General features: G+C 51.7%; 1 protein-coding gene across 1 annotated transcript in view; it reads left to right on the top strand.

Annotated features, from left to right (window-relative positions):
• Nucleotides 1-22978, top strand: part of ANXA11 (annexin A11) — a 47407-nt gene extending 24429 nt beyond the window's left edge. The window contains exons 2-15 of the mRNA XM_081158084.1: nucleotides 3856-3918; nucleotides 5830-5942; nucleotides 6922-7317; nucleotides 8661-8748; nucleotides 8994-9088; nucleotides 9829-9942; nucleotides 11826-11916; nucleotides 12343-12422; nucleotides 12545-12601; nucleotides 14669-14762; nucleotides 19503-19598; nucleotides 20546-20604; nucleotides 20806-20928; nucleotides 22203-22978. Of these exons, the coding sequence (XP_081014210.1) occupies nucleotides 3864-3918; nucleotides 5830-5942; nucleotides 6922-7317; nucleotides 8661-8748; nucleotides 8994-9088; nucleotides 9829-9942; nucleotides 11826-11916; nucleotides 12343-12422; nucleotides 12545-12601; nucleotides 14669-14762; nucleotides 19503-19598; nucleotides 20546-20604; nucleotides 20806-20928; nucleotides 22203-22262 (1521 nt within the window). The 5' untranslated portion in view covers nucleotides 3856-3863 and the 3' untranslated portion in view covers nucleotides 22263-22978. The remainder of the gene's footprint in view (nucleotides 1-3855; nucleotides 3919-5829; nucleotides 5943-6921; nucleotides 7318-8660; nucleotides 8749-8993; nucleotides 9089-9828; nucleotides 9943-11825; nucleotides 11917-12342; nucleotides 12423-12544; nucleotides 12602-14668; nucleotides 14763-19502; nucleotides 19599-20545; nucleotides 20605-20805; nucleotides 20929-22202) is intronic.
• Nucleotides 22979-23212: the final 234 nt, after the last annotated feature.

Genomic DNA, 23212 nt, shown 5'->3' with positions numbered 1-23212 from the left:
CTCTCCAGGCCACATATGGGGCCTCTAAGGGACTCACAGAAAAAGAAGGGAGTGAGTCACAGATTTGAAACTATTTCAGGCAGGAACTGGTGGGGAAAATGACTTTTCTTTCAGGAGGGGAAGACTGGAGGTTTCTTGGGGGAGAGAGGGAGACCCAGAGATGAAGGACTGCTCCTTGGATGTTGATTAGACCCAGCCTGTGGGGCACTCCTGGGCAGAGTTCACTGCCTGGGAACAGATCTGACTCTTGCTGGGAACTCTGAAGCCCTGGTGGGAATGAGCACTGGCAGGCGGAGGCTGACCTGTGGTCCTGCCCCAGGTGGGGACACCAGCGCTCCAGGCCGGAGTCCTGTGGTATATTTATATAATAATGCTAACCCCAGGCTCAGAGGGGGGCTGTCTTGGACTGAATGGACCCTGTGTGTGTTATACAAATCTTGGAAGAACATCCGCAGCCTACAGCAAGCTCAGAAATCCCCACCTGAATTGGGCCTTTTTAAAGTTGTCTTTTAATAGGCAATACTTATGTGGCAAAAAATGCAAATATAAGCAGTTAGCTTCATTTCTGTCCCCAAAGTTAACCAGTGTTACCCAGTTTCTTGTTTCTTGTTCCAGGGAACGTCTCTGTGCATGTGTGTGTGTGTGTGTGTGGTATACACACACACACCACTAAGTTTGGATGTTTAAGTTTTCTTTTAAAAAATATTAACTTAGTATTATACCTTCATATATAATGGTAATCATTTCATATCCCCATATGTAGAGCTAGCTAATTCTAAAAATAGCTATAGAGTATCCATTGTATGGCTCCTTTGTGATTTATTTAGGTGCATATTTAGGGGTTTGTTGTTGGAACAAATGACATTGCAGTCAGATCCATGTGTGGATGTCATCTCCCACAGGTGTATGTATGTCTGCGAAATAGACTTCCAAAGGTCAAGTTTCTGGGTCAAAGAATGTCATTTTGTTTGTTTGTGTGGTTTTTTTTGGTAAATCTTCACCTGAGGAAACTTTTCCCATTGATTTTTCTTTTTAGAGAGCATGGAAGAGAGGGAGGGGGAGGGGAAGAGAGAGAGAGAGAGAGAGAGAGAGAGAGAGAGAGAAACATTGATGTGAGAGAGAGACATTGACTGGTTGCCTCCTGCACTCGCCCCAACCGGTGCCCAGGATCGAACCTGCAACCCAGGTACGTGTCCTTGACTGGGGATTTAACCCTTGACCCTTCGGTCTTTGGGCTGATGCTCTAACCACTGAGCCATATTGGCCAGGGCAAGTGTGTCGTTTTTAACGGTGACATCTGTGTGTTTTTAATTGGCAGTTCTCAGCGTATTAGTGAGAGTGAACATCTTTACTCCTTAGTTCTTCTTCTATAATTGCCTGTCCCCATCATTTGAGTATTTCTAGAGGTTATTGATCTTTTTCTTATCGTAAAACATTTTTCAGAAACTTGTTATTTCTCTTTACGTTGTTTTCCTTATTTGTTTTTTATTACACAGAACATTAATTTTATGTCTTTGGGGCTTGGGGACACTTTTTTTTTTTTTAATATATCTTTATTGATTTCAGAGAGAAGAAAGAGAGAGAGAGAGATAGAAACATCAATGATGAGAGTCATTGATCGGCTGCCTTCTGCACGCCCCTGACTGGGGATCGAGCCCGCAACCCGGGCCTGTGCCCTGACTGGGACTCGAACCCTGATCGCCTGGATCCTAGGTTGACGCTCAACTGCTGAGCCACGCCCAGCCGGGCAGGGGCACTTCTTACATTTGAACCTTTGGTCTGGTTGAAATTTATTTTGGGGTATGGAACCAGAGTAGTATCCCCTTTTGTTTTTTTCTGCCACCTTGATGTTACTGGGGCCTTTTGGCCTCATTGCTCTGGGTGGAGACGAGAAGTAGACAGGAGTCTTTGGTGCCCGAAGCTTCTGTGGAGTGGTGGTCTCCAGAGGGAAGGGGTCAGGAACACAGCTGCAGCTCACCCTGTTCCCTCGCGGAGGGGCTCCCTCAGAAGGTTCCCGGCTTAGCCGTCATTCAGATCCCCAGGATCTCACCACAGCAGCGAGGTCTGAGGGTTCTGGCAGAAGGGTCAGGTCGAGGGCAGAACCCGGACGGCTTTGTGCTGATGGCTCATCAGCCACAGGGAGAGGAATCAGCCTGAGGGAAGCCCCATTGGGTCTTGACCATCACACCACAGTGTACAAGTAAAAGGGTCTTTGGTCATGCTGCAGGTAGCCAGTTCTAGCCCTCCCCAAGGTCACTTGGCCATCGTCTGGCCTCCCATTGCTTTGTCTATGGTCACCTGGGCCCACTGACCAAAACAAATTACCTCACTCATAGGGCTAAGAACCAGGCCCACCCTGGAGGGAACTGGTGGCACCTTAAGGAAGGCCTGCAGCTTCCTTGAAAACTGTATGCCCAGTTCTCCAACATAGCTACAAACTAGAATTCTGTAGGTAGATAGCAGCTCTAGAGCAGTATTTCTCAAAGTGAGGTGCTGGACCAGCAGGCAGCATCACCTGGGAACTTGTGAGAAATGCAAATTCTGGTTCTACTAACTCAGACTCTAGGTGGAGCCCACTGTTGTGTTGAACAGCCTTCCAGGTGGTTCTGTGCTCTACAGTTTGAGAACCAGTGGTCTGTGCTGGTCAGGAGCCCAGCATGCAAGGAACGGCTCGCTGGGGCCAGCAGGTGTGATTGTCAAGGGGGCCTACAGGTTCTGCCACACTCCTCACCTGTCATTGGGTTCCTCAGCAAACCCTAGCAGCCACTGATTAGCAAGAGCAGGCAGGTTGTATGACAGTCTGAGTGGCTGATGGCATGGCAGATCTGTGTCTTCCTGGGCAGTTTAATTGGCATGGGACACAGCATAGGGGTCTGTATACAAAGGGACTTTGTGAGAGCAGATATCCCATCCAGCACCAGCAGACAACAGCCCCAGCTTCCAGGCCTGTATCCCTCCCTTACTCCTGATCTGCAAGTTGCTTACCCTCGCTGAGCTCTGACTGCCTCATTTTAGGAACAGCATGGTGCTGCTTCACTCACCTGATTCCAGATCCTGGATCAGAACAGCTCTCCTGAGGTCCCTTCTGGTTTCTGGAACAGTGATTCCATGCCAGATTCCCTTGCAGGATGAACCAGAGGTTGGAGCGTGAAAGTGTAGCCTGGGGCCAATCCAGGCTGGGGGCTGCTATGAGAACTTGGGGTCTGCAGATTGGGCACAGGGAGATGGGCTGTGGTCCTCTGTTGGATGGATGGTGGTAAGAACACTGAAAAATAAAGACAAACAGACCTGAGGAGGAGGCAGTGTGCTCTCCTGAGGCCGGAGGACTTCTCCCGCACATACGCAGCCTCCCTGGTCGGGAGAGGTGGGAATGAAGCTTGGGTGAAGCGGGGTTTTCTTTTTTTAAAAATATAATCTTTATTGACTTCAGAGAGAGGGAGAGAGAAACATCAATGATGAGAGTCGTCATTGATCGGCCGCCTCCTACTTGCCCCCGACTGGGGGTTGAACCCACAAACCAGGCATGTGCCCTGACCAGGAACCTAACTACAATCTCCTGGATCCTAGGTCAATGCTCAACCACTGAGCCATGCCCGGCCGAGCAGAAGGGGGTTTTCGAGGAAGCCGCAGTTTATGATGGGTATGGGCCTGAGCCTGGCCCTGAACACGAGCTGCCCCGGGTGCTATTTCTAGCTGGAGGCTCTGACAGGTGGAGGGTAAACTGGTTGCCACAGTCCAGCCTGATGCAATTTCTCCTGCAGGGACCTGCCTTGTGTTGATGTTCTTCCGAGAAGCTGCTGATAAGGCTGGTGGGAGCTCCCGGCAGAGCCTGAGCTGTTTTTTTCTTCCTTTCAGATCTGACCATGAGTTACCCAGGTTACCCCCCGCCCGCAGGTGGCTACCCACCAGTTGCACCAGGTAAGAGGGTGGGTGGGGGAGGGGATTCCCTCTCAGCTCCATGCCCAGGAGTGGAAGGGAGGAGTAAGGTTGCTCCCATTGTCCCCCGTAGTGTAGCCAGGTTGCTGGAGTGTGGGGGTGGTAGTAGTGGTGGCAGTGGAGAACATGGACCCTGAGGCCAGGAGAGCCTGGGTTTGAAGCTGCCTCTGGAAGGCCAGGATCAACCAGGTCTCTTGACTTATTAGCTGATAGCAGTGGCCTTCTCTCTGGCTCAGCTTTCTCCTTCACGGGTCTCTCCCTCACTAGGCTGTCCCAGATGCTAACAAGATAGTCAGGTAAAGCATCTGGCACAGTGTCCTCGAAGCATTGTTAGGTGACTTGTCACTTCTACCTTGTGCTCAGGGTTCATGGTCTTGCAGTACAGGGTCCCCCTGCCAGGGGAGGGAGTGAAGGTGGTCTCTAAGGATCAGGTGCTGCTTTTGCGGCTGCACCAGCTGGTGAGGTGATGAGAACCAGGCCCCAGTCCCAGTGCTGCTCTGCACACCTAGAAGTCATCTCCTCTGGCCTGGGCTCCTCCTGGGTTCCTGAAATGAGATCTAGCCTCCAGGGTAGGAAGGAAACATGAGGGTTCCTGGGACAGGGGGAGAGAAGAGACCATTCCAGGCTGGTCATCCTGAGGTGGCCTTAGCTGCATTGCCCTTCACCTCATGAGACCCCTGGGCACATTCATTTCCCTAGAGCTGAGGTTCTTGAGTCTGAGCACTGAGAGGCTTTGCAGGCCATTTGGATCCACTCTCTCAATCACCTGGTGAAGGACAGGCCCAGAGCTGGGAGGCAGCTGAGCTACTGGCTTATCGGGTGGAGCTGGGCAATTTCACTCTGAACAAGCCCATATTCAGATTTGCCAGTACTGGGCTGAGTTCCTCTCCCTAACAAGAATCCTATCATCTCTGTCCTACCACTGCCACCTCTCTCAGCACCTGAGCAGCAAGAGAGAGCAGGCAGGTGATTCCGGGAAGGCTCTGTCCTGAGTGTCCTGGAGCCCTGGAACTGAAAAGTGAAACATGAGGCCCCAGGGCCTTTTTGCTGCTAAGAACAGAAATTCATCTAACGGGCCAGCAGCCAGCACGATGATGCTAGCTGAGCTGCCATGTTGTTTGTCTCAGTGACTGCTGTAACATAGGAGCTCACTGGGCACCCAGCTAAGCCCTGCATGGGCATTAACTCTCAGCCTCAGCACAGCAATTTGAAGCAAACACTACTTATCCCTCCTTTGTCAGCAGAGGAAACTGAACTTCGTGGGTGAGTGCCTAGCCCAGGGCACATTCCCTGGTTCTGCTGGTTTCAGAGCTGGGCTTTTCACTGATGTCCCCCAAAGTCCCCCTTACAAGGACAGTGTCTGTTTTTTCCATGACTCAGGCTCGTCTCCCTCTATCCTTCCAACATGCTTCTCCCTGCCTCTTACAGACTTGTAATAGCAAACAGAGCAAACAGCCACAGTGGCTCCCCTCACCCCCATGCTTTTTCACCTCCCTGGATTCTCTGTGCTTCCTGAGCTCACTGCTATCATGGGCTCAGCACAGTGTCCTAAAATGACCTTTTTGTCTGCACTCCCGTTCCATGATAGTGAGCCCGGGGGTGGGGGTGGGCAGATTTGCCCTTGACCCTTCTGCATCCTCAGTATCCCACTGAAGGGCTTGAGAGTGTTTGCTGAACCACCCCCTTCCTCCCTGGAAGGAGAGGAAAGGTCCCTCTTCTCTTCCTTTGGCATTGGATTGTGTTAGACTTTTTTGCCTGGATGTTTTCTGTGTGGTCTGTAGTGCTGTCTCCTATACCCTGCTTGGCCTACCCCTGGGCCACCTGGGAGCTTGATGTCTGCTTTTCCCTGTTGGGGGGCTGACCAGGGGCTAACGGGCTTGGTGTTGCTTTCAGGTGGTGGTGCCTGGGGAGGTGCTGGCTACCCCCAGCCCAACATGCCCCCTATTGGGCTGGATAACGTGGCCAACTACGCAGGGCAGTTCAACCAGGACTACCTCTCAGGAATGGTGAGTCCAGCCCTCCTGCTGGGCTGCCTTGGGCCCACTCCTGCATAGCCAGAGGCGTAAAGGCTGCTGGCTTCTATGGCATCAGAGGTGTCTCTGTGTGTTACCTAAGGGTGCTAAGTGTATTGACGGGTATCTTAGGACATACGGGATTTTATCAGGGCTCTCACCTATTCACTGTTCCTCTCTGTGACTGCATTTGCCCAGCTGTCAAATTAGGGAAGGGTAATGCATTGGGTCCACAGTTCGGTAGGTCCTTCTTGGCTCTGCGGGGCTGGGTAGGGTAGTGCCTTTTTGGAACGTGTATTGAGCGCCTTCTGTATGAGCTCAGAATAGGGTCGGCAGGGAGGTGAGGGTGGGTACAGTGTATGTGCGTGCATGTGCCGTGTACAAGTGCCCATCTTTACATCTGTGTGTGTATGTATGTGTACATATGTGTGGATGGCTATTCTGGTTGGGCCTGGGAGTGGGTGCCTGGTAGCATGGACAGACATGCTACTTTTAGTTGTTGATTTGCTTTTAAAATAGTATATTTTGTAATCTAAACAAATGTTTGCTCAATGTAAACAGTACAACCAATAGGCAGTCTAATTTATGCCTAGTGATATGTGGATAAAACAAACCACAGTCTGAGCCCTGGAGTACTTATTGGCCCCTGGGAAGAGACAGGCAATTGCCTTAAGTAATAGAGCAAGTGTGGGGCTTTGGGCACAAGAACAGGTTGGGGGTGAGCAGTGCAGGTGGGATGCATGTGGGACAGTGTCAGGTGCTCGGATTCTGCTGGAACTCCGAGTGCAGCTCCTAGACCCTGCTGCAGGGCTCAGGGCAGGGAAGGAAGGAGGGGAAGACTCCCTCTTCTCTTCCCCTGGCAGTGAGATTGGGTTAGACTGTCTTGCCCGGGTGTTTTCTGTGTGGTCTGTAGAGCTGTCCCTGGGGCCCTGCTTGGCCTCATTAGTCTTAGGCTCTGCTTTGTGACTTTCAGGCAGCCAACATGCCCGGGACGTTTGGAGGAGCCAACATGCCAAATCTGTACCCTGGGGCTCCTGGGGGTGGTTACCCTCCAATCCCCCCTGGGGGTTTTGGGCAGCCCCCTTCCACCCAGCAGCCTGTTCCTCCATATGGAATGTATCCGTCCCCTGGAGGAAACCCGCCACCTGGGATGCCTTCATACCCGCCATACCCAGGGGCCCCTGTGCCAGGCCAGCCCATGCCGCCTCCTGGACAGCAGCCCCCAGGGGCCTACCCTGGGCAGCCACCAATGACCTACCCTGGGCAGACACCAATGCCACCTCCTGGGCAGCAGCAACCGCAGCCAGTGCCAAGCTACCCAGCATACCAAGGGTCCGGGACCGTCACCCCTGCCGTGCCCCCATCGCAGGTGAGTGCCAGCCCTGTGCTACCCTCAGTCCTAGCATGGCTCCAAAGGCCCAAGACACATGGCCCTGTGTCCTCTGGCACAGGGCCGGCAGGATATGGAGGGGAAGGCCAGGGCTTAGTCCTCCAGCTGTAACTTCTTGTTTTAACAGTGTCATTTTCTTAACTCCCAGCCCTGGTTTGTATTCTTGAAGACCAGGGAGCTGCCCCGTCTCTCCCAGTTTGGTTAGGTGTTCTGTGTGCCTGTTGGGTATGAATATCCCAGGCTGCTCTTTCTTCCTCTGTGTTATTTACTGCCTGGGCTCTATGTATTGTAAGAACTGCTCAGGCCACTGGCTCAAGGCTTTATGCCCAACAGCTCTCTGTCTTCAACTGGTTGTGCCCCCTCCTCACCCCACCACCCAGCTTGCTTAAGAGGATTTGTAAAACCTCCTTGGGGCAGGGAAGATTGTTGGCAGTTCCTTCAGAGCTGCTCTCAGCTCATTTTGGAGAGCAGTTCATGTTTGCAGAGCCCAGAATTCATTGTCATGGTTACATGGCCAAGCCGGCAAAGTGCAAGGCTAGTGGTATGTGCTTGAAGACTATTTTTAGACAGAGGGTCCCCTGTCCTCCCTTCCCCTACACATTCCCCCACCCCCGTCCTGCTCTCCTCCCCCTTTCCTTCCTTCCACCTCATCTTTTCTCTGAGTTTACCTCCTTAACTCTGTTAAAATCAGTCTGTATTAGCCATAGGAGATAATCCACCAGGAGACTGTTTAGGCAGGGAAATTCAAGTTTGCTGGGAGCACAGCTGCCAGGGTCAGGAAGACGTGAGGCCGGCAAGCAGGTTGTAGCAGCTAGAAAACATGTCAGGAGCTCAGTGCTAGCCCAGGAGGTGGGCAGAGTGGACCACTGTGAAGGTGGGACACCTACTTCCCTCCAGAGGAGTTACCTTTTTCTAATTTGCACAGAGGTGCTCTGTGGACTAACTAGGCCCCATTAGGGGGACCCTGTGCTCATGGTGCTTTGGTGGAGCGGCATTGAGGAGAAGCCAGTGGCTCCTGCACTCAAGGCCTCCCCTTTAGCAGAAACCCAGGCAGCCCTGGAGGACCTGGGTGTGGGGCCAATTTTCAGCATCAGGACTTAGCTATAGATGGGCTCCTAGCTGTGAGAGCCAGGCAGAGCTTCCGCACCAGGACACAGGACAGATAATGGCCACAGTAAGGCCAATCAGTGTAGATTCCTCTGTTCATTGTGAACTCCTTCAGGCACCCCAACTCTTAGAAAAAAACCTTATTCCCAGTCTGAGGTGGAGCAGTCTCACATCTGGGCAGGCAGCAGCTCACCTAAGTCTGTTTGTCCGAGCAGTTTGGAAAGCGAGGCACCATCACAGATGCTCCTGGCTTTGACCCCTTGAGAGACGCCGAGGTCCTGCGAAAGGCTATGAAAGGCTTTGGTGAGAAATCCCGGTGGCTCAAATGCTCATTGCGGCTCCCCCCCCCCATTCCCCAGGCAGTTACCCAGTGGCTCTGTGGGCTGGGGTCGCTGGGTGGGGCAGCCTGGCCCTAGTGGTAGAGGAGAGAAGATGGATATGGGGGTGTATTGGGGTATCAAAAGAATGAGAGGACCCACACCTGGGGAGTCTCCAGCTGCAGAGCACCCCCACAACCCCCAACCCTGCCTACTCCCACCTTTCTTCAGGGACGGATGAGCAGGCCATCATCGACTGCCTGGGGAGTCGCTCCAACAAGCAGCGGCAGCAGATCCTCCTGTCTTTTAAGACCGCTTATGGGAAGGTGAGTGTGTGTAGGGGGAGTGTACAAGGAGGCCTGTCCTCCAGCACAGCGCTATTCACCCCTGCTTTTCCTTGGGGCTGAGTAGGCCTATATCTCCTGGATGGAGAGTAAGGCACATTAGGGTACTGCCTGCTGCCCACCCAGCCAGTGGCCTCTGGGCTGACACCATCTTCTAGGGGTGAATGATGCTCTGAGGGAGAGACTCAGAGTCCATAGGGTACTGAGATTTCATGAGAGGCACCCAGAGATCTGGGCTCTCACCTTGGTTCTGCCACGATTCACTGAGACCTGGGGCAAGTTATCGCCCCTCTGCTCCCACCTGGCTTGTGTCCTCTCCTGGGAACCTTGGCTGCTGTCCCTGCCCTCTTCACAGCCACCCTGTGAGGTTCAGCTGATAGAAGGGCTTTGAAGGAAAGGCTTTCAGTACTGAACAAATGCAAAGGACGCATATTTTTAACTTTGGGGCTTTTGAATCTTAGGAGAGTAAAACCTGGGTAAAGATTGAACTAGTGTTAGTGTTCTAGGCTAGTGTTCTAGGCGATTTCTTCTCCAACGTTACTGTGCCCTGGATCCCCTAGGAACTGGGTTCAAATGCAGGCTCCGGTTCTGCAGGTCTGGGCTGGGGTGGAGATTTAGCTTTTCTGCCTATGCTCCCAGTCCTCAGATCTGTGATGTTGTCCCTGTTTGTCACCTATAGATTGTCTAAATAGGTTTTTTTGTTTGTTTGACTATCCAATCAGGATTTGATCAAAGATCTGAAATCTGAACTGTCAGGAAACTTCGAGAAGACCATCTTGGCTTTGATGAAGACCCCAATCCTCTTTGATGTTTATGAGATAAAGGAAGCCATCAAGGTGTGTAAGCGTGTGTAAGTGCGTGTGTGTGTGTGTGTGTGTGTGTGTGTGTGTGTGTGTGTTTCATACGCGTGGACACAGCCCGGGGAGGGCCTGGACCACATGGTGTGTCTTAGCCCATTCACTAGCTACTGTTGTCATTTTGGCTCCTACACCCCCTTGGGCTGAATCCAAGTGCTGTAGGAAGGGGAACTTCCTTCCGGCGAAGTGTCAGTCATTGTCAGGGAACATCTAAGTCTCTCTCCATCTTGAAGACATGGTGGGAGCTGGGGTTGTAGGAGGAGTATGAGGCATGGGTGGGGTCATCCTCATTCGTTAGGACCTGCTATTAGCACATAACAGAAGGACCCTTTAAGCAGAACAAAGTGCAGTCGGCTATGAGGACAAACAGCCTGGCTTGGAGAGAGATGGGACCAGAGGATGTCACGAGCAGATGCCCATGCAGGAGTTCTCTCGTCTCAGCATCCTGCGTCCACATTATGCTTCTGTCTGCTTCCCTGCTCCTTCCATGTCTGCTCGGCAGAAGGTCCCTGTCCCTTTGCCCGTCAGACATCTAGCCATAGAAGAAACCACCTGCTCCTGAGTCCAGATTCCAAATAGGGGATAAGTCGTGAATAGCTCGGTTTGGTTTAACATCTGCCCCAGTCCCTCAGTTGTGACCAAGCAGAGTCCTCTGTGTGCCGTATGCGCCGGGGTTCCCCAGACCCACAGCAGGAACCCTGTGGACGGGGAGTCCTGCCCACAGAAGGATCCTTGTGAATGGAACAGGTGATTTGGAAGGAACTTAACATTTCCTCAGTGGCAGAGAGGTGCAGCGACCTTTCCTGCCCCAAGAGGAGAGGTAGGGACTCAGTGTGGAGCCCGGGAGGGAGAGAGGACTCCCCTGAGACACCCTGTGTGCTTTCTTCTGCAGAGGGGTCAGGAGGCAGTTGGGAAGGGCACCTGGGAATGGGCCCTCGACCTCTGCCCAGCCCCTGCCCCCAGCCGTTCATGAGGTGGAAACAGCACCTCAGGTGTGGGGTCACTGACTGTGTGTCCCTGAGCACCTGTGAAATGGGAATGTGGCTGCTCTCTGTAACATGCGGCGAGCACTGAGCCAGGAGGTTGGCAGCAGCGCATCATAAACTCTGGGTCACCTACAGTAGCAGTGAACACAAAACAGCTAAGCCTCTGTCGTGCTTCCTGCGTGACAGGTGTTGCTCTGAGTGCATAACTTATGTAACTCATTTCATCCTCGTGACTCCTATGAGGTGGGTACCAGTATCACTCCCATTTTACTGACAAGTGAGCTGAGGCATGGCGAGGTTATGTGATGTGTACGGTTACACAGCTAGTCAGCAGCAGCGCTGAGACTCAGACCAACAGAAGCCAGGCTGGCGACCTTGCCTTCCACCTTCTCACTGTCCCTGACGGTCCCCCCTCATCTTCATTGTTGCTGCCCTTTCCTGGATGTCTGAAGATGCCCCCACAGTTCATTCTAAAGGCTCATTTTTCCACACGTCCACTCCAGCTTTAAACCCACTTCTCAGTTGTTTCTCATCTCATTCATGGGCTGAACTTGGCATAAAACAGTTCTGGGTCCACATCTCAATCCACTTGGCCTTGGACAAGTTACTATACCTCTGATTCAGTTTTCCAGCAGGTAGGATGGGGATGATCCTTCGTGTGATTGCTACTCATCACCATATGGCTGTCATGTGGTACTTTCCTGGAGCTCTGGGGGACAGCTTGGCTGCTCTCAGATAGCAGCAGCAGCAGCACGAGGGGCTCTTTATGGCTTCTGTTGCTGGGATTTGTACCCTGGGGAATAGGGCAGAGGCACTGTTTCCTGGGTGCCAGTGAGGGAGCTGTGACAAGCCCGTGGTTTACTGTGTCCTCTGCAGGGGGCCGGCACTGATGAAGCCTGCCTGATTGAGATCCTCGCCTCCCGCAACAATGAGCACATCCAGGAACTGAGCAGAGCCTACAAAGCAGGTTTGGCTGCCCCAGGCCCTTTGCCCTCTGCCCTCTGCAGAGCCCTGGGTGTTCTGGGCCCTGTCCACACCCCCTCCCAGGGCCTCTGTTCCTTCCTGGCCTTATCACCTCATATCCTGTCACAACCAACATAGGGGGCTTTGATCCGAGACCCAACTCTGCCTGCTCTTTGCACACAGGATGGGTGACTAAAGGAAGGGAGGGCTAAGGGAAACCTCTTGGGTATGGTTTGGGCCAGGTCAGCCTGCAGTTCACAGCCCCTCCTGGATTTCCAAATGTGTGTCTCTGGAGAGCCATGTGGGCCACCTGTCTCCTGGAGCCCAGGACTCCCAGGCCCTTTTCTTGCCAGTGCCCACTGTTGACTGTGTCTGCAGTGGGCAGCTTTGTCCACTGGGCTATAAGGTGGGCCTTTCCTTTGTCTCCCAGAATTCAAAAAGACCCTGGAGGAGGCCATTCGAAGCGACACATCAGGACACTTCCAGCGGCTCCTCATCTCTCTCTCTCAGGTACCTTTCCCACAACAGAGCTCAGAGCAGATAGGGGGCCTCCCTGAGCAAGGAGAAGGAATGGGGAGGGAGGGGTGCAACTCCAGGAAGTGGCCTTGACCACACAGCCTGTCTACTTTCAGGGAAACCGGGATGAAAGCACAAATGTGGATATGTCACTTGTCCAGAGAGATGTTCAGGTGAGTGTGGTGGCCAGATCAGGCACCCTATGTGGACTTCCTAAGCTGGTGGGGGTCCCACTTTCTTTCTTCATGAGGGAGGAGCTCTGGGATGGAAGGGGAACGAGTAGGAGTGGATTCCAGATGCTGTGGCTTCCAGACGGGCTCTGCTGCTTATCAGCCGTGTGGTCTGAGCATGTCTCCCAGCCTCTCTGGGCTTCAGTTTCCCTACCTGTAGAGGGAACACACGAGATGACTATCACAGCAGTAGGTAGATCACAGTTACGAACGTGGAACTTCCTGTGACTTGGTATTTCTCCTATTTGGTTGCATATGCCATTATGTTTGCAAATGGGTAGAATCCACACTTGCTTGTGAAGCTTTTGAGTTTCTAAGCCTAGAAAACCAGCTGTCGCATTAGTTGTGCAGCCTTAGAATTCTGCCCTTGTCACCAGTCTGGTGTGAACTGCAGACAGAAGGGGGAAAGTCACCATTTCCTCTCTTTGACCAGGCATCTCAATGCCCCTCTGGAGGAGTTTGGATTTCCCAGTAATGAATTCGGACCATAGAAGTTCTGGAGAAAGCCACAGCTTCCTGGTGGGACAGAGCTGGCCATACCTCTCTCCCTCTTCGTTGCTCCTGCCACTTCGAGCAGGGCTTCCCCAGGACCTTCCATGGTCTCTTTATCTCCCCTATCTGTGAGGTTGAAGAGGTTTCTGTGGAGTGCCCTCTTGTTAAGGTTGAAAGAGAGCCACTCTTATGATCTGGTCCATTTTGCTTTCCACATGGAGAAACTGAGGCTCAGAAAGGTTGAGCATTGTGCTCAGAGAAACTTGGAGGCAGAGCTGGGACAAGGGCCCAGACTCCTAGCTCTGTCTCTGCAGGGAGCACACAGACCCCCTGGTCCCAGGTGCCTTCCTTTAGGGTCTACCTTAATATCTCCCTGGCTTGAGACATGCATTCCCATTTCCAGGCTCAGTTGGACAGTTTCAAAGCTCCGGTACTCTGGCCCTGGCCTCAGTGGGAATATTTCTATTCCTATTTTCCTATATTGGCCGTTTCCCAGCTGATTGGGAAGTCGCCTCAGTTTCAAGGTGTCATGCCTGCTGCTCTGCCTTCATAGTTTTGGACCTGCTCCTGCCTCTCCTTGACCTGTGGGATCTCTGAGCCCCTGATGGCCACCCTCTCTCCCTGGGTATTGGTGCCTTTAGATCCAAGAGCTGTTTCCTGAGGCCGGAAGGCACTCTTAAGCCATCTGTTGCAGGGTTGCACATTGGCAAATATTCTGGGCTCACACTTTCGAAAGCTTAACAGACAAATGCAAATTCTGCCCATTTGCAAACATAATGGCATATGCATCCAAACACAGGGAAAGTGCCTAGCATATATGACATCCAAATCTGTGACTGACTTATCAGTTGTTATAATACATATTGTCTCCCATGTTCCTCTTATAGAGAGGGAAGCTGCTTTTAAAGACTGGGGGACTTTATATAGAAGTCAGGATCTCTTGCCTCTCCTGTGAAATGGGCCTGGCAGCTGTGAGCCTGCATCTCTGTCATTGCTCAGCTGGTGCCCAGAAAACCAGCCCTGTGTGGTTAGCCTTGATCCCTCCACTCTCTGGCCCTATTCTCCTCAGGTTACCTAGCTGGCCCCTTTGGACTTTCAGGTTTGTGACCCCCAAATCTAATCCAACCTTCACGTTGTAGAGATGAGGAAGCGGGGCTCAGAGAGGGCCAGTGGCCTGCCGAGACTCGCGGCTGTAGAGCGAGGACTCGGGCCCAGGCCTCTTGTTCTTTTTTACTTTGGGCTGCTTCTCCCTCGGTTGGGTTAAAGCTGTTCCGTGCCCATCCTGAGCTCCAGTTGGCCTCGGTTCTCCTGATTCTGAGTTCTCCCCACCTTCAAAACACTTTGTGTTGCCCAGCAAGGGGGATGTGTAGTTCTGCAAAGTGAATGGAGCACAGCTGGGGCACTGGCCCTATTTCCTTCCCCTCTGGGCTTGCATGGCCCGAGTAGGTGACCTGGACCTGGTGCCTGGGGTGAGGCCTGCATTGTATGCCCGTCTTCTCCCCCCCCCCCCCCATCTAGGAACTGTACGCAGCTGGGGAGAACCGCCTGGGAACAGATGAGTCCAAGTTCAATGCAATCTTGTGCGCCCGGAGCCGGGCCCATCTGGTGGCAGGTAAGGCAGTCCCAGGCCTCCCTGGGCCAGGTAACCAGGTCAGACATGGTGTGGTGGGGAAAGGGAGCTTGCAGGAATGCTTAACAGTTCCTCCCTGCACGGGACTTTCACTTCCTAGTGGTAAAGGGGGCCAAATATATGGTGACAGAAGATGATTTGACTTTGGGTGGTGGGCACATAATGCAATATGAAGGTCATATGTCATAGAAATGTACACTTGGCCCGGCCGGGCGTAGCTCAGCGGTTGAGCGTCGACCGAGGATCCAGGTGATTGGGGTTCGATTCCCAGTCAGGGCACATGCCCGGGTTGCGGGCTCGATCAATGACTCTCTCATCATTGATGTTTCTATCTCTCTCTCTCCCTCGCCTTTCCTCTCTCTGAAATTAATAAAGATATATTAAAAAAAAAAAAGAAAGAAATGTACACTTGAAACCTATATGATCTTATTAACCAATGTCATCCCAATACATTTAATAAAACAGAAAAAAAAAGATATTATCAGCCCAGAATGGCCCACACTGTGGAGCCACTGACAAAGAAGATCTTTAAAGGAGTTTCAATAACTTAATTTGTGGGCATTTTGGGAGCATGTATTTTGTTTAATAAGATGAACACAAGCTAAAGTTTTAGGCAAACAATGAGCAAGAAATTTCCCTTCATCTTGGAAGTTTATTACAAAGCCATTCAGACATCCTGTCTGGGTCTACATAACTGTGGCCAGGTGGTCTAGAACACAAAAAGTGGTTTGGCCCTGGCTGGGTGGCTCAGTTGGTTGGAGCATTGTTCCAACTCCAAGGTTGCAAGTTCAGCCCCCAGTCAGGGCACATGCAAGAATCAACCAATGGGTGCATGGATAGGTGGAACAACAAATCAGTGTTTCTCTCTCTCTCTCTCTCAAAATCAATAAATAAAATAGAAAAGAGAAAGATTTGTAAGACAATCTTGGGATTGTGAGTCGGTGATGTTACCTTAAGAGCAGAAAGAGAACAGAGCTATACATTTTCATGCTTAACAGGCTGTGTTCTTCTGTTACCTTAAGCAGAGTGTACCTTCTGAAACTTGCTTTACAGGCAGGTCTATGGGCCCTGGGACATGCCTACATCCCAGCGTGGCTGTGACTCCTAAGAAGGGCTAATTTATCCTAACCTGGCAGGGGAGATACCATGATTGAGAAGGTGGTTTTCCCAGGGTGAGGCTTATCCATTGCACACTGGGTGTGCTCACGCTCTCTCCCGGCATGAGAAACTCAACTGCATAATTTGTGGTAGTGGGGGACTGCGTTCGTGCTCCCCCCTTAAAAAAATAGTCCATTCAGTATTCTGGAATGTATGGAATCAGAGCAAGATCAGAAAGAATGGTGGCGAGCAAAAGTTATCCATGTGGCTACTGATCAAGGTTTCCCGTTTCCTAGTATCAGGCAAGGTTAAAATGCCAAAGTTGACATGGATGGATTTTGGAATATTTAAGGCAAAATATAAATTCTAATTAAGCCAGAGGTTTTACTTGTTGGAGTAACTGAAGAAATTGATAGAAGGCCCTCACCAGGTGGCTCGTTTGGTTGGAGTGTTGTCTGTGCATGAAAACGTTTGCAGGTTTGATTCTTGGGTGGTAAGGATTAAAAAAAAGAAGAGAAATTGATGGAAGGTATGCTTGTTATGTTATAAAATTTTGTTTGAACTACTTAAAATAACGTTTTCTATTTTAAAAAAACCTCACTTGTAATTTTGAATATATAAACTTTTCAAAATAGATAAAATAGTAACATCTACTTTTAATATTAAATTTTAGTTCACACATTTAAAATCTCATTATCTAAAATTGTGTTAACTAGGAATACTGCTTCGATCCATTTCCTGAAGCAGCACTATCCACACTCATACCTTTGCCATCAATGTCCCTGGCACTATTCGAACCACTGTTTAAAAACAGCCGTACCAAGGAATAAAAATTTGCCATATATATGTATCAGCAAGGTTCCCGAGTTTCTGCCAGCGCCGGAGGAAATCACAGGAGGAGGTGAGGAAAAGGTCAGCCTCTCGGCTGGTACCTCTAGGATCTGGAATGTTAGACTTGAGAGAGTCTTCAGAAGCACCAAATCCAATGTTTTCCAAAATGTGGCATAAAAAAGTAAGGGTAACAACTAGTAATGCTAAGTAACATTTTAGTCATTCAAAGATCTATATATTGGGCTCCTGACACACGCAGGGTCATGGAGTCGTGTGGGAAGCGGTGGAGAACAGCACTACATAACCTCTGTTCTCATGGGGTTCACCTTGTTTGCAGAGACAAATTAAGTAAAACCTGTACCAGATGGCACGTCATTTAGGGAAAATAGCAAAGTGGAAGACAGAGATAGGGAGTGTTGAGGACTGGGGGGTGCTGGGGCAGTGCTCACAGAGGTGATATGCGGCATTTGAGTTAATGCGAAGGAGTTGCAGGTGCACAGGCCCTGAGTGGGGGGCTCCCTGGATGACCAAGAAACTGAAAGGGGCTGTGGGGCTGGAGCAGCTGGAGTGAGAGTGGTCAGATCAGAGATGGCGGGAGGCCCTGTGACAATTACATGGACTTAGGTCTTTATCCTGAGTTAAACAGGAAGCCGTCGAGGACTCTGAGCAGAAGAGAACATGACTTAGGTTTTGCAAGTTCACCGGCTGTTGTGTTGGGAAGGGTGAAGGGGTCGATGGCAGATCAGGACACCATTTAGGAGGCTGCTGCATATCCAGAGGAGAAATGACAGTGCCTTGGGCCAGGTGTCAGGGGCTGGTGGTGAGAAGGGGCCAGCTTCTGGCCTTGTTTGTCAATGAGTCGGACGTGGAGTGTGTGAAGGAAGCAGTCGGATGTGACATATCATTTCTTCTGACTGTGCCGGTGGAAGAATGAGCTTAGATGGACCTCGGGAGGGGAGGGGAGGGGAGGGCAGGGGAGGGCAGGGGAGGGGAGGGGAGCCTTGGGCTGGAGATAAGTAGAAAACTGGACTTAGGAGTGTGGAGGTCAGGAGAGGTCTGGGCTGGAGATGGAGGTTTAGGAGCAATGAATGGATAGGCCAAAGGTGTTTGAGGCTGTGGAACTGCAAGAGGTCCACTCAGGAGGGAGCTGGAGAGAGACCAGCGGTCTGAGGACAGGGCCCTGGCCGTAGCAGGAGACTAAGAAGGAGCACCCAGAAAAGGGACGTGCTGGAGGCTAACACGTGAGGGCGGGCGAGGGCGAATGATGACCACACTTAGCAACATGGATGGCCCGGGTGAGAGCACAGGCCCTGCTCTATTCATGCACTAAGTCTTACGATGCACACAAATAACTGCTCCTGTCCTCCCATCTTACAGATGGGAGGCCAGGCACAGGGCAGGCGGGCAAGTCAGGTCGTCACCCAGCAGGTAACGGGCGGAATTTGGATTCGAACTCAGCCTCTGGCTGCAGAGCATACTTTTTAATCTCTGCACTGGAGCGTGAGTGAGCATAGTTTGATCTTAGTTATTTATTTTAATGAGCATAGAATATGTAAGTAGCATATCAGACCCTGGTTTCACAAACGTTATTACTTAGGAGGAAAGAGGAGCTGATCTAAAGACTATTAATAAGACAGCAGAAATCAACACACTGACATGCAGATGACAAGTTTGGAGAACTGGTGGGGACCCAGGCTGGGGAAGAGGGGTTTTATCCAAGGTCAAAGCTGAAGTTAGGACCCAGGGCTCCACGGTGCCACCTAGAGTCACTTCCCATGGTGCCCAGCTTGTCCTAGGGTAAGTTGGGGGGCTGGCAGGGCGTTAGCTCATAGTTTGAGAAAGACAAGACTGATGCATGGAATAAGGGAGATGGAATGGAGGGAATGGCGTGGGCTGGAAGTGCGAGGATTTCAGAAGAGGGGTCATTTACTGTGTTGGGCGTGTCCTGGATGGGGCCTAGGTGCGATGTGGGTAAGCAGTCTGGTGAGGGCAGCCCTGGGAGTAGGACTGCAGGAGCAGGCATGGGGGTGGGGTCACACGATGCGTGGGGTGAAAAACCTGGCTGACGAGAGAGCTGGCCAGGTGTGGTCAGTGGGGCCTCCAGATGTCGGGAGCAGAGGGAGAAGTGGCTCGGGAAGGGACAGAGGCCTCCTCACTGTGTATCCTGTGTGAGTTACTCTGGCTACTGTAACCAAATACCATATACCGAGTGACTTAAACAACAGAAGTTTATTTTCTTATGGTTCTGGAAACTAGAAATCCAAGATCAAGGTGTCAGCACATTTAATTTCTTCTGAGTCCTCTCTCCTCGGCTTTGTATGGCCACCTTTTTGCTGTGTCCTCACATGGCCTTTCCTCTATGTACCTGTCCCTGGTGTTTCCTTGTGTCCAAATTTCTTCTAAGGACACCAGCCGGACTGGATTAGGGCCCATACTAAAGGGCCTTATTTTAACTTAATTACCTCCTTTTTTTCTTTTTCTTTTTTAATCTCACCCAAGGATATGTTTATTGATTTTCGAGAGGGAGAGAGATCTGTGTGAGAGAGAAGCGTCAATAGGTTGCCTCCTGTGTGCATCCTGACTGGGATCGAACCCACAACCTTTTGGTGTACGAGACAATGCTTCAACCAATTGACCCACCTGGCCAGGGTTAACTTAATTATCTCTTTAAAGATGATTAGGTATCTCCAAGTATAGCCACATTCTGAGGTCCTGAGGGCTAGGACTCCAACACTTGAATTTAGGAAGGGTGACAGAATTCAGCCCGTGACGTTCTTTTTCTCTTCTCGCTAGTTTTCAACGAGTATCAGCGAATGACAGGTCGAGACATTGAGAAGAGCATCTGCCGGGAGATGTCGGGGGACCTGGAGCAGGGCATGCTGGCCGTGGGTAGGTGTTGCGGGCCGCCTGCCTGACGGGACTGGCACGGACTGGAAGCTTTCAGGGTGCCCACCATCCTCCGGTGGAGGGGCAGGCAGTGCAGTGCAAGCACCGCAGGACCCACGATTGCTAAATCCAGCGTGCCTAAGCCGGTGGGAGTCACCCTGCTTCCCGATCGCCGCGTGGTTGTGCCCCCCGCCGTCCTGGAGGTGTCTTGTTTCTATTTCAAGTGCAGCTCTGGGAAGGGCACGCAGTGTGGGTATTAGTGGGAGAGCAACCAACTGCCCTGCTGGAAGAGATGACTCACATCCTGCCAAGTTTCCTCTAAAAATATATCCCTGCAGGCAGTTGTCAGATGTTTGTGATGGAAACACATGGTTGCAACAGCAACACGCCTTGTTAAAGGAAAGCTGGCCTGGCCCCCGGACGATACTGTGCTCCTTGCAGCCCGCACCCTGCCCTCTGAGGGCTCCGGGTCCCGCCCCCACCAGGGGTTGGCCCTACTTGGGAGATGCACAGTGTGTCTATCTTTTGCTTTGCTTTCCTTGGAGCTTTGTGATGGGAGAGGTGCTGCATGCTCATTTTCTGCACGTCCCCCATAGTAGGTTCTGTGGCCTGAGGACACTAGGGAGACATCGTCCCACTCTGCTGTCCTTTCTCCTCGAGGTTCTCGGCATCTCCAGTCACCCCTCCAGCTTGAGCAGCAACACCATGCCCGTCACCGTCCCCCATTACTCCCCCACACAGCTCCTCTCTGTGCTGTCACCAGGAAAGAGGCTGGGGTGTGGTCCAGGCTCTGCGTGTTTCTACCTAAAGCACTGGAGCTAAGACCATGGATAGTTGATGGAGCCCAGAGGAGCAGTGGGAGGGAAGGTGGCCTCCTAAGGGGACCCTGTACTCCCTGCCACCTGGGCTGAGCTGCTTGCAGATCAAGTTATGCTGTGTTTCTCTTCCAGTGAAGTGTCTCAAGAATACCCCTGCGTTCTTTGCTGAGAGGCTGAACAGGGCCATGAGGGTATGCAGCTTCCACAGGGAGGGGCTGGGGGTGTCAGCCCCGCCTGTGACTAGGACCAGGGGCTCGGGGTCGAGGGCATGGGGAGAGCCACACCTCAGCCAAGAGGACAGAGGGCCCACGGGCAGGAGGGCACCAGAGGGCCCTGGGAAGGTGGGACGGTGAAGAGGCCCACTGCTCACACCCTTGGTGGACTCTCTTTAGGGAGCAGGAACAAAGGATCGGACCCTGATTCGCATCATGGTGTCTCGCAGCGAGATCGACCTCCTGGACATCAGAATGGAGTACAAGCGGCTGTATGGCAAGTCGCTGTACCATGACATCACGGTAGGGGCCTCGGGGTAACTGGGCCGCCTGCTGGCAGCCCCCTGGCCTGGGGTCTCCCTGGCCACCCCAGTCTCTTGACCTTCCTTTAAAGCCCCCACGGCCTGGCCTGCAGAGCATGGGTGTCTTATTGTGGACCTTGAACTTTCTCTCTTCAGCTTTTACTTTTTCATCCAGTTGCCCCCAAACAGATTGTAACTCCTGGTGTCAGGTCGGGGGGTCTTTACCTGCTGTCACCCCCTCCCTGTGGAGGCTCTGGGTTCAGGTCACTCTGTTTGGGTCCAGCTCTGGCTCTTCTGCTTGTTCAAGATCTGTTATTGTGAGCAGCTGTCTTAAACCCTCCTAAACCCCAGTTCTAGCTTCCCTACGACAAGGGTGATGATACTCCCCCAGGAGTGCTGAGTCTTGAATGAGGCTGTCTGTGTGAAGCACATTGAGTGACACGTGCAGGTGTCTGACAGTGACTGTGTGCAGAGCCGGTGTGACAGAATGTACACCGGCCTGGGTGGTCTGACATTTTAGTTCCAAACGCACATGAACCTTGCAACTGCAGTCATCGTGACCGAGTCCTAATTTCAAACTCACTAGCATTAGCTATTGGGCGTGCCACTGAGAAGCTAATTCCATTGCTCTCGCTATAAACCTGATGCTGTCAGTAGCGGGGAATCAGTAATTAGCACAAAGTACCACTTTCTGTGTGCCAGTGGGCTCTGGGCATCTGGAAGAAGTGGTAGGCCTTGCCCTCAAGGAAGGAAATGATTAGAAATTAGCTAAGCGTGGCCTGCATTTGAAGTAAGTCCCGTGGGCTCAGGTGAAGGAGATAGCAGTGTGAGCTGGGATGCCCAGATAATAACAGCGCCTCCCACTGGAAGGTCGTGGCGGTCCCGTACACCTCCTGAGTGGGACATGCCACTGTGTTACGATGTTACCCCACCTGAGTGCAACAAAAAGCACTGGGAAGTGTCCCCATTAGTTAGCCCTGGCCGGTGGTGTTTGACTGCTTAAATTTTTTCGTGTTTATTTTTCTAATTCTAACTTTGATGTTGGGGTGATTGTAGCTTTCTGTTTTTCAAGGGGGGATGGGGAAGGCTAAACTGCATTGTCAAGGCCTGCACTGCCTAGTCTGAGTCTCAGCCGCTCCAGGCCTGCACGGTGGGGCATTTCCCTGGGATGGGCCTGCCGCTCTGTAAGGGCACTCGGGGCAGAGGAAAATGGGGAGCCAGGAGGCCCAAACTGGCCACACCTCCCTCAACTGATGCACTTGTTTCTGTGACCAGGGAGACACCTCGGGGGATTACCGGAAGATTTTGCTGAAGATCTGTGGTGGCAACGACTGAGCGGTGACCAGTGGCTCACTAACAGCAGCAGTGATGCCAGGAAGAGGCCAAAAGAATGTCTGCCTGTTTCTATCAAACCACAAAATATCCCCCGACCCTGCCCCAGTGTCCCAGTGCGACCACCCGTAGAGCCCTGGCCCTGTCCTCCACGCGCCCCCGATCCTGTATCGTGCCCCTGCCGAAGGGCTGGGTTGGTCTGGAGCGCTCTCAGGATGCCGTTTCCCCGCCCCCTCACAGCCTCTTGCTGCTAAAGTAGATGTTTTGTTTCCTGACTCACGCAGTCATTCCCCTTTGCTTGTAGCTGAGACACTCGGCTTCATTTTAGTCATGTGATTTTACTGTTTATTTTGGAGGCATTTTTTTATAGTCACTGCCAGGCAGGTGCCTAGACTCTGCTGCCACACCCATTTCGGAGGATAGCAGCCAGGCGGAGGAACGCCACATCCTCACTGAGGAGCAAAAGGGAAGACCTTTAAGGGCAATCTTTGAATCTGGTGAGAATGTGTCATAAGCTTTGTTATTGCCAAACTCACTGCTTTTTAGAGAAAACAGAAAAAACGCCAGAAAGTCATCTGTTCCTTCTTCCACATAAAACCATGAAAACAAAGCCAGCTCCCTGACAGTTACAGGGAGAATGTGCCTTAAACCTGGATGTTGATAGCCAAAAGCTGTTTCTAAATTAAAGTCTGCCAGCTCTGGAACATTCTGGAAATGTTTCCCTGGTGCCAGTGTGTTTTCTTCTGTTTCATGATTCTGCCCTGTAGCCCAGTGAAAATTTGTGTGGCTTTAAATAGAACCTCGAGCACAAGTAGTTCACACGGACCCAGGCTGTAAGGACATGAGCAAAGGATGCTCTTGAAATCCATGCAGGACCCAGATGCTGAGAAGGTGCAGAGATTTTGGTCACGTGTTATGTCCAGGCCTTAACAGGGGATCCCGAGAGGCATGAG

Source organism: Miniopterus schreibersii (assembly GCF_964146895.1).
Source record: "Miniopterus schreibersii genome assembly, chromosome: 14".
NCBI classification, from domain to species: domain Eukaryota; kingdom Metazoa; phylum Chordata; class Mammalia; order Chiroptera; family Miniopteridae; genus Miniopterus; species Miniopterus schreibersii.
This window is presented reverse-complemented; position numbering and strand designations above follow the sequence as displayed.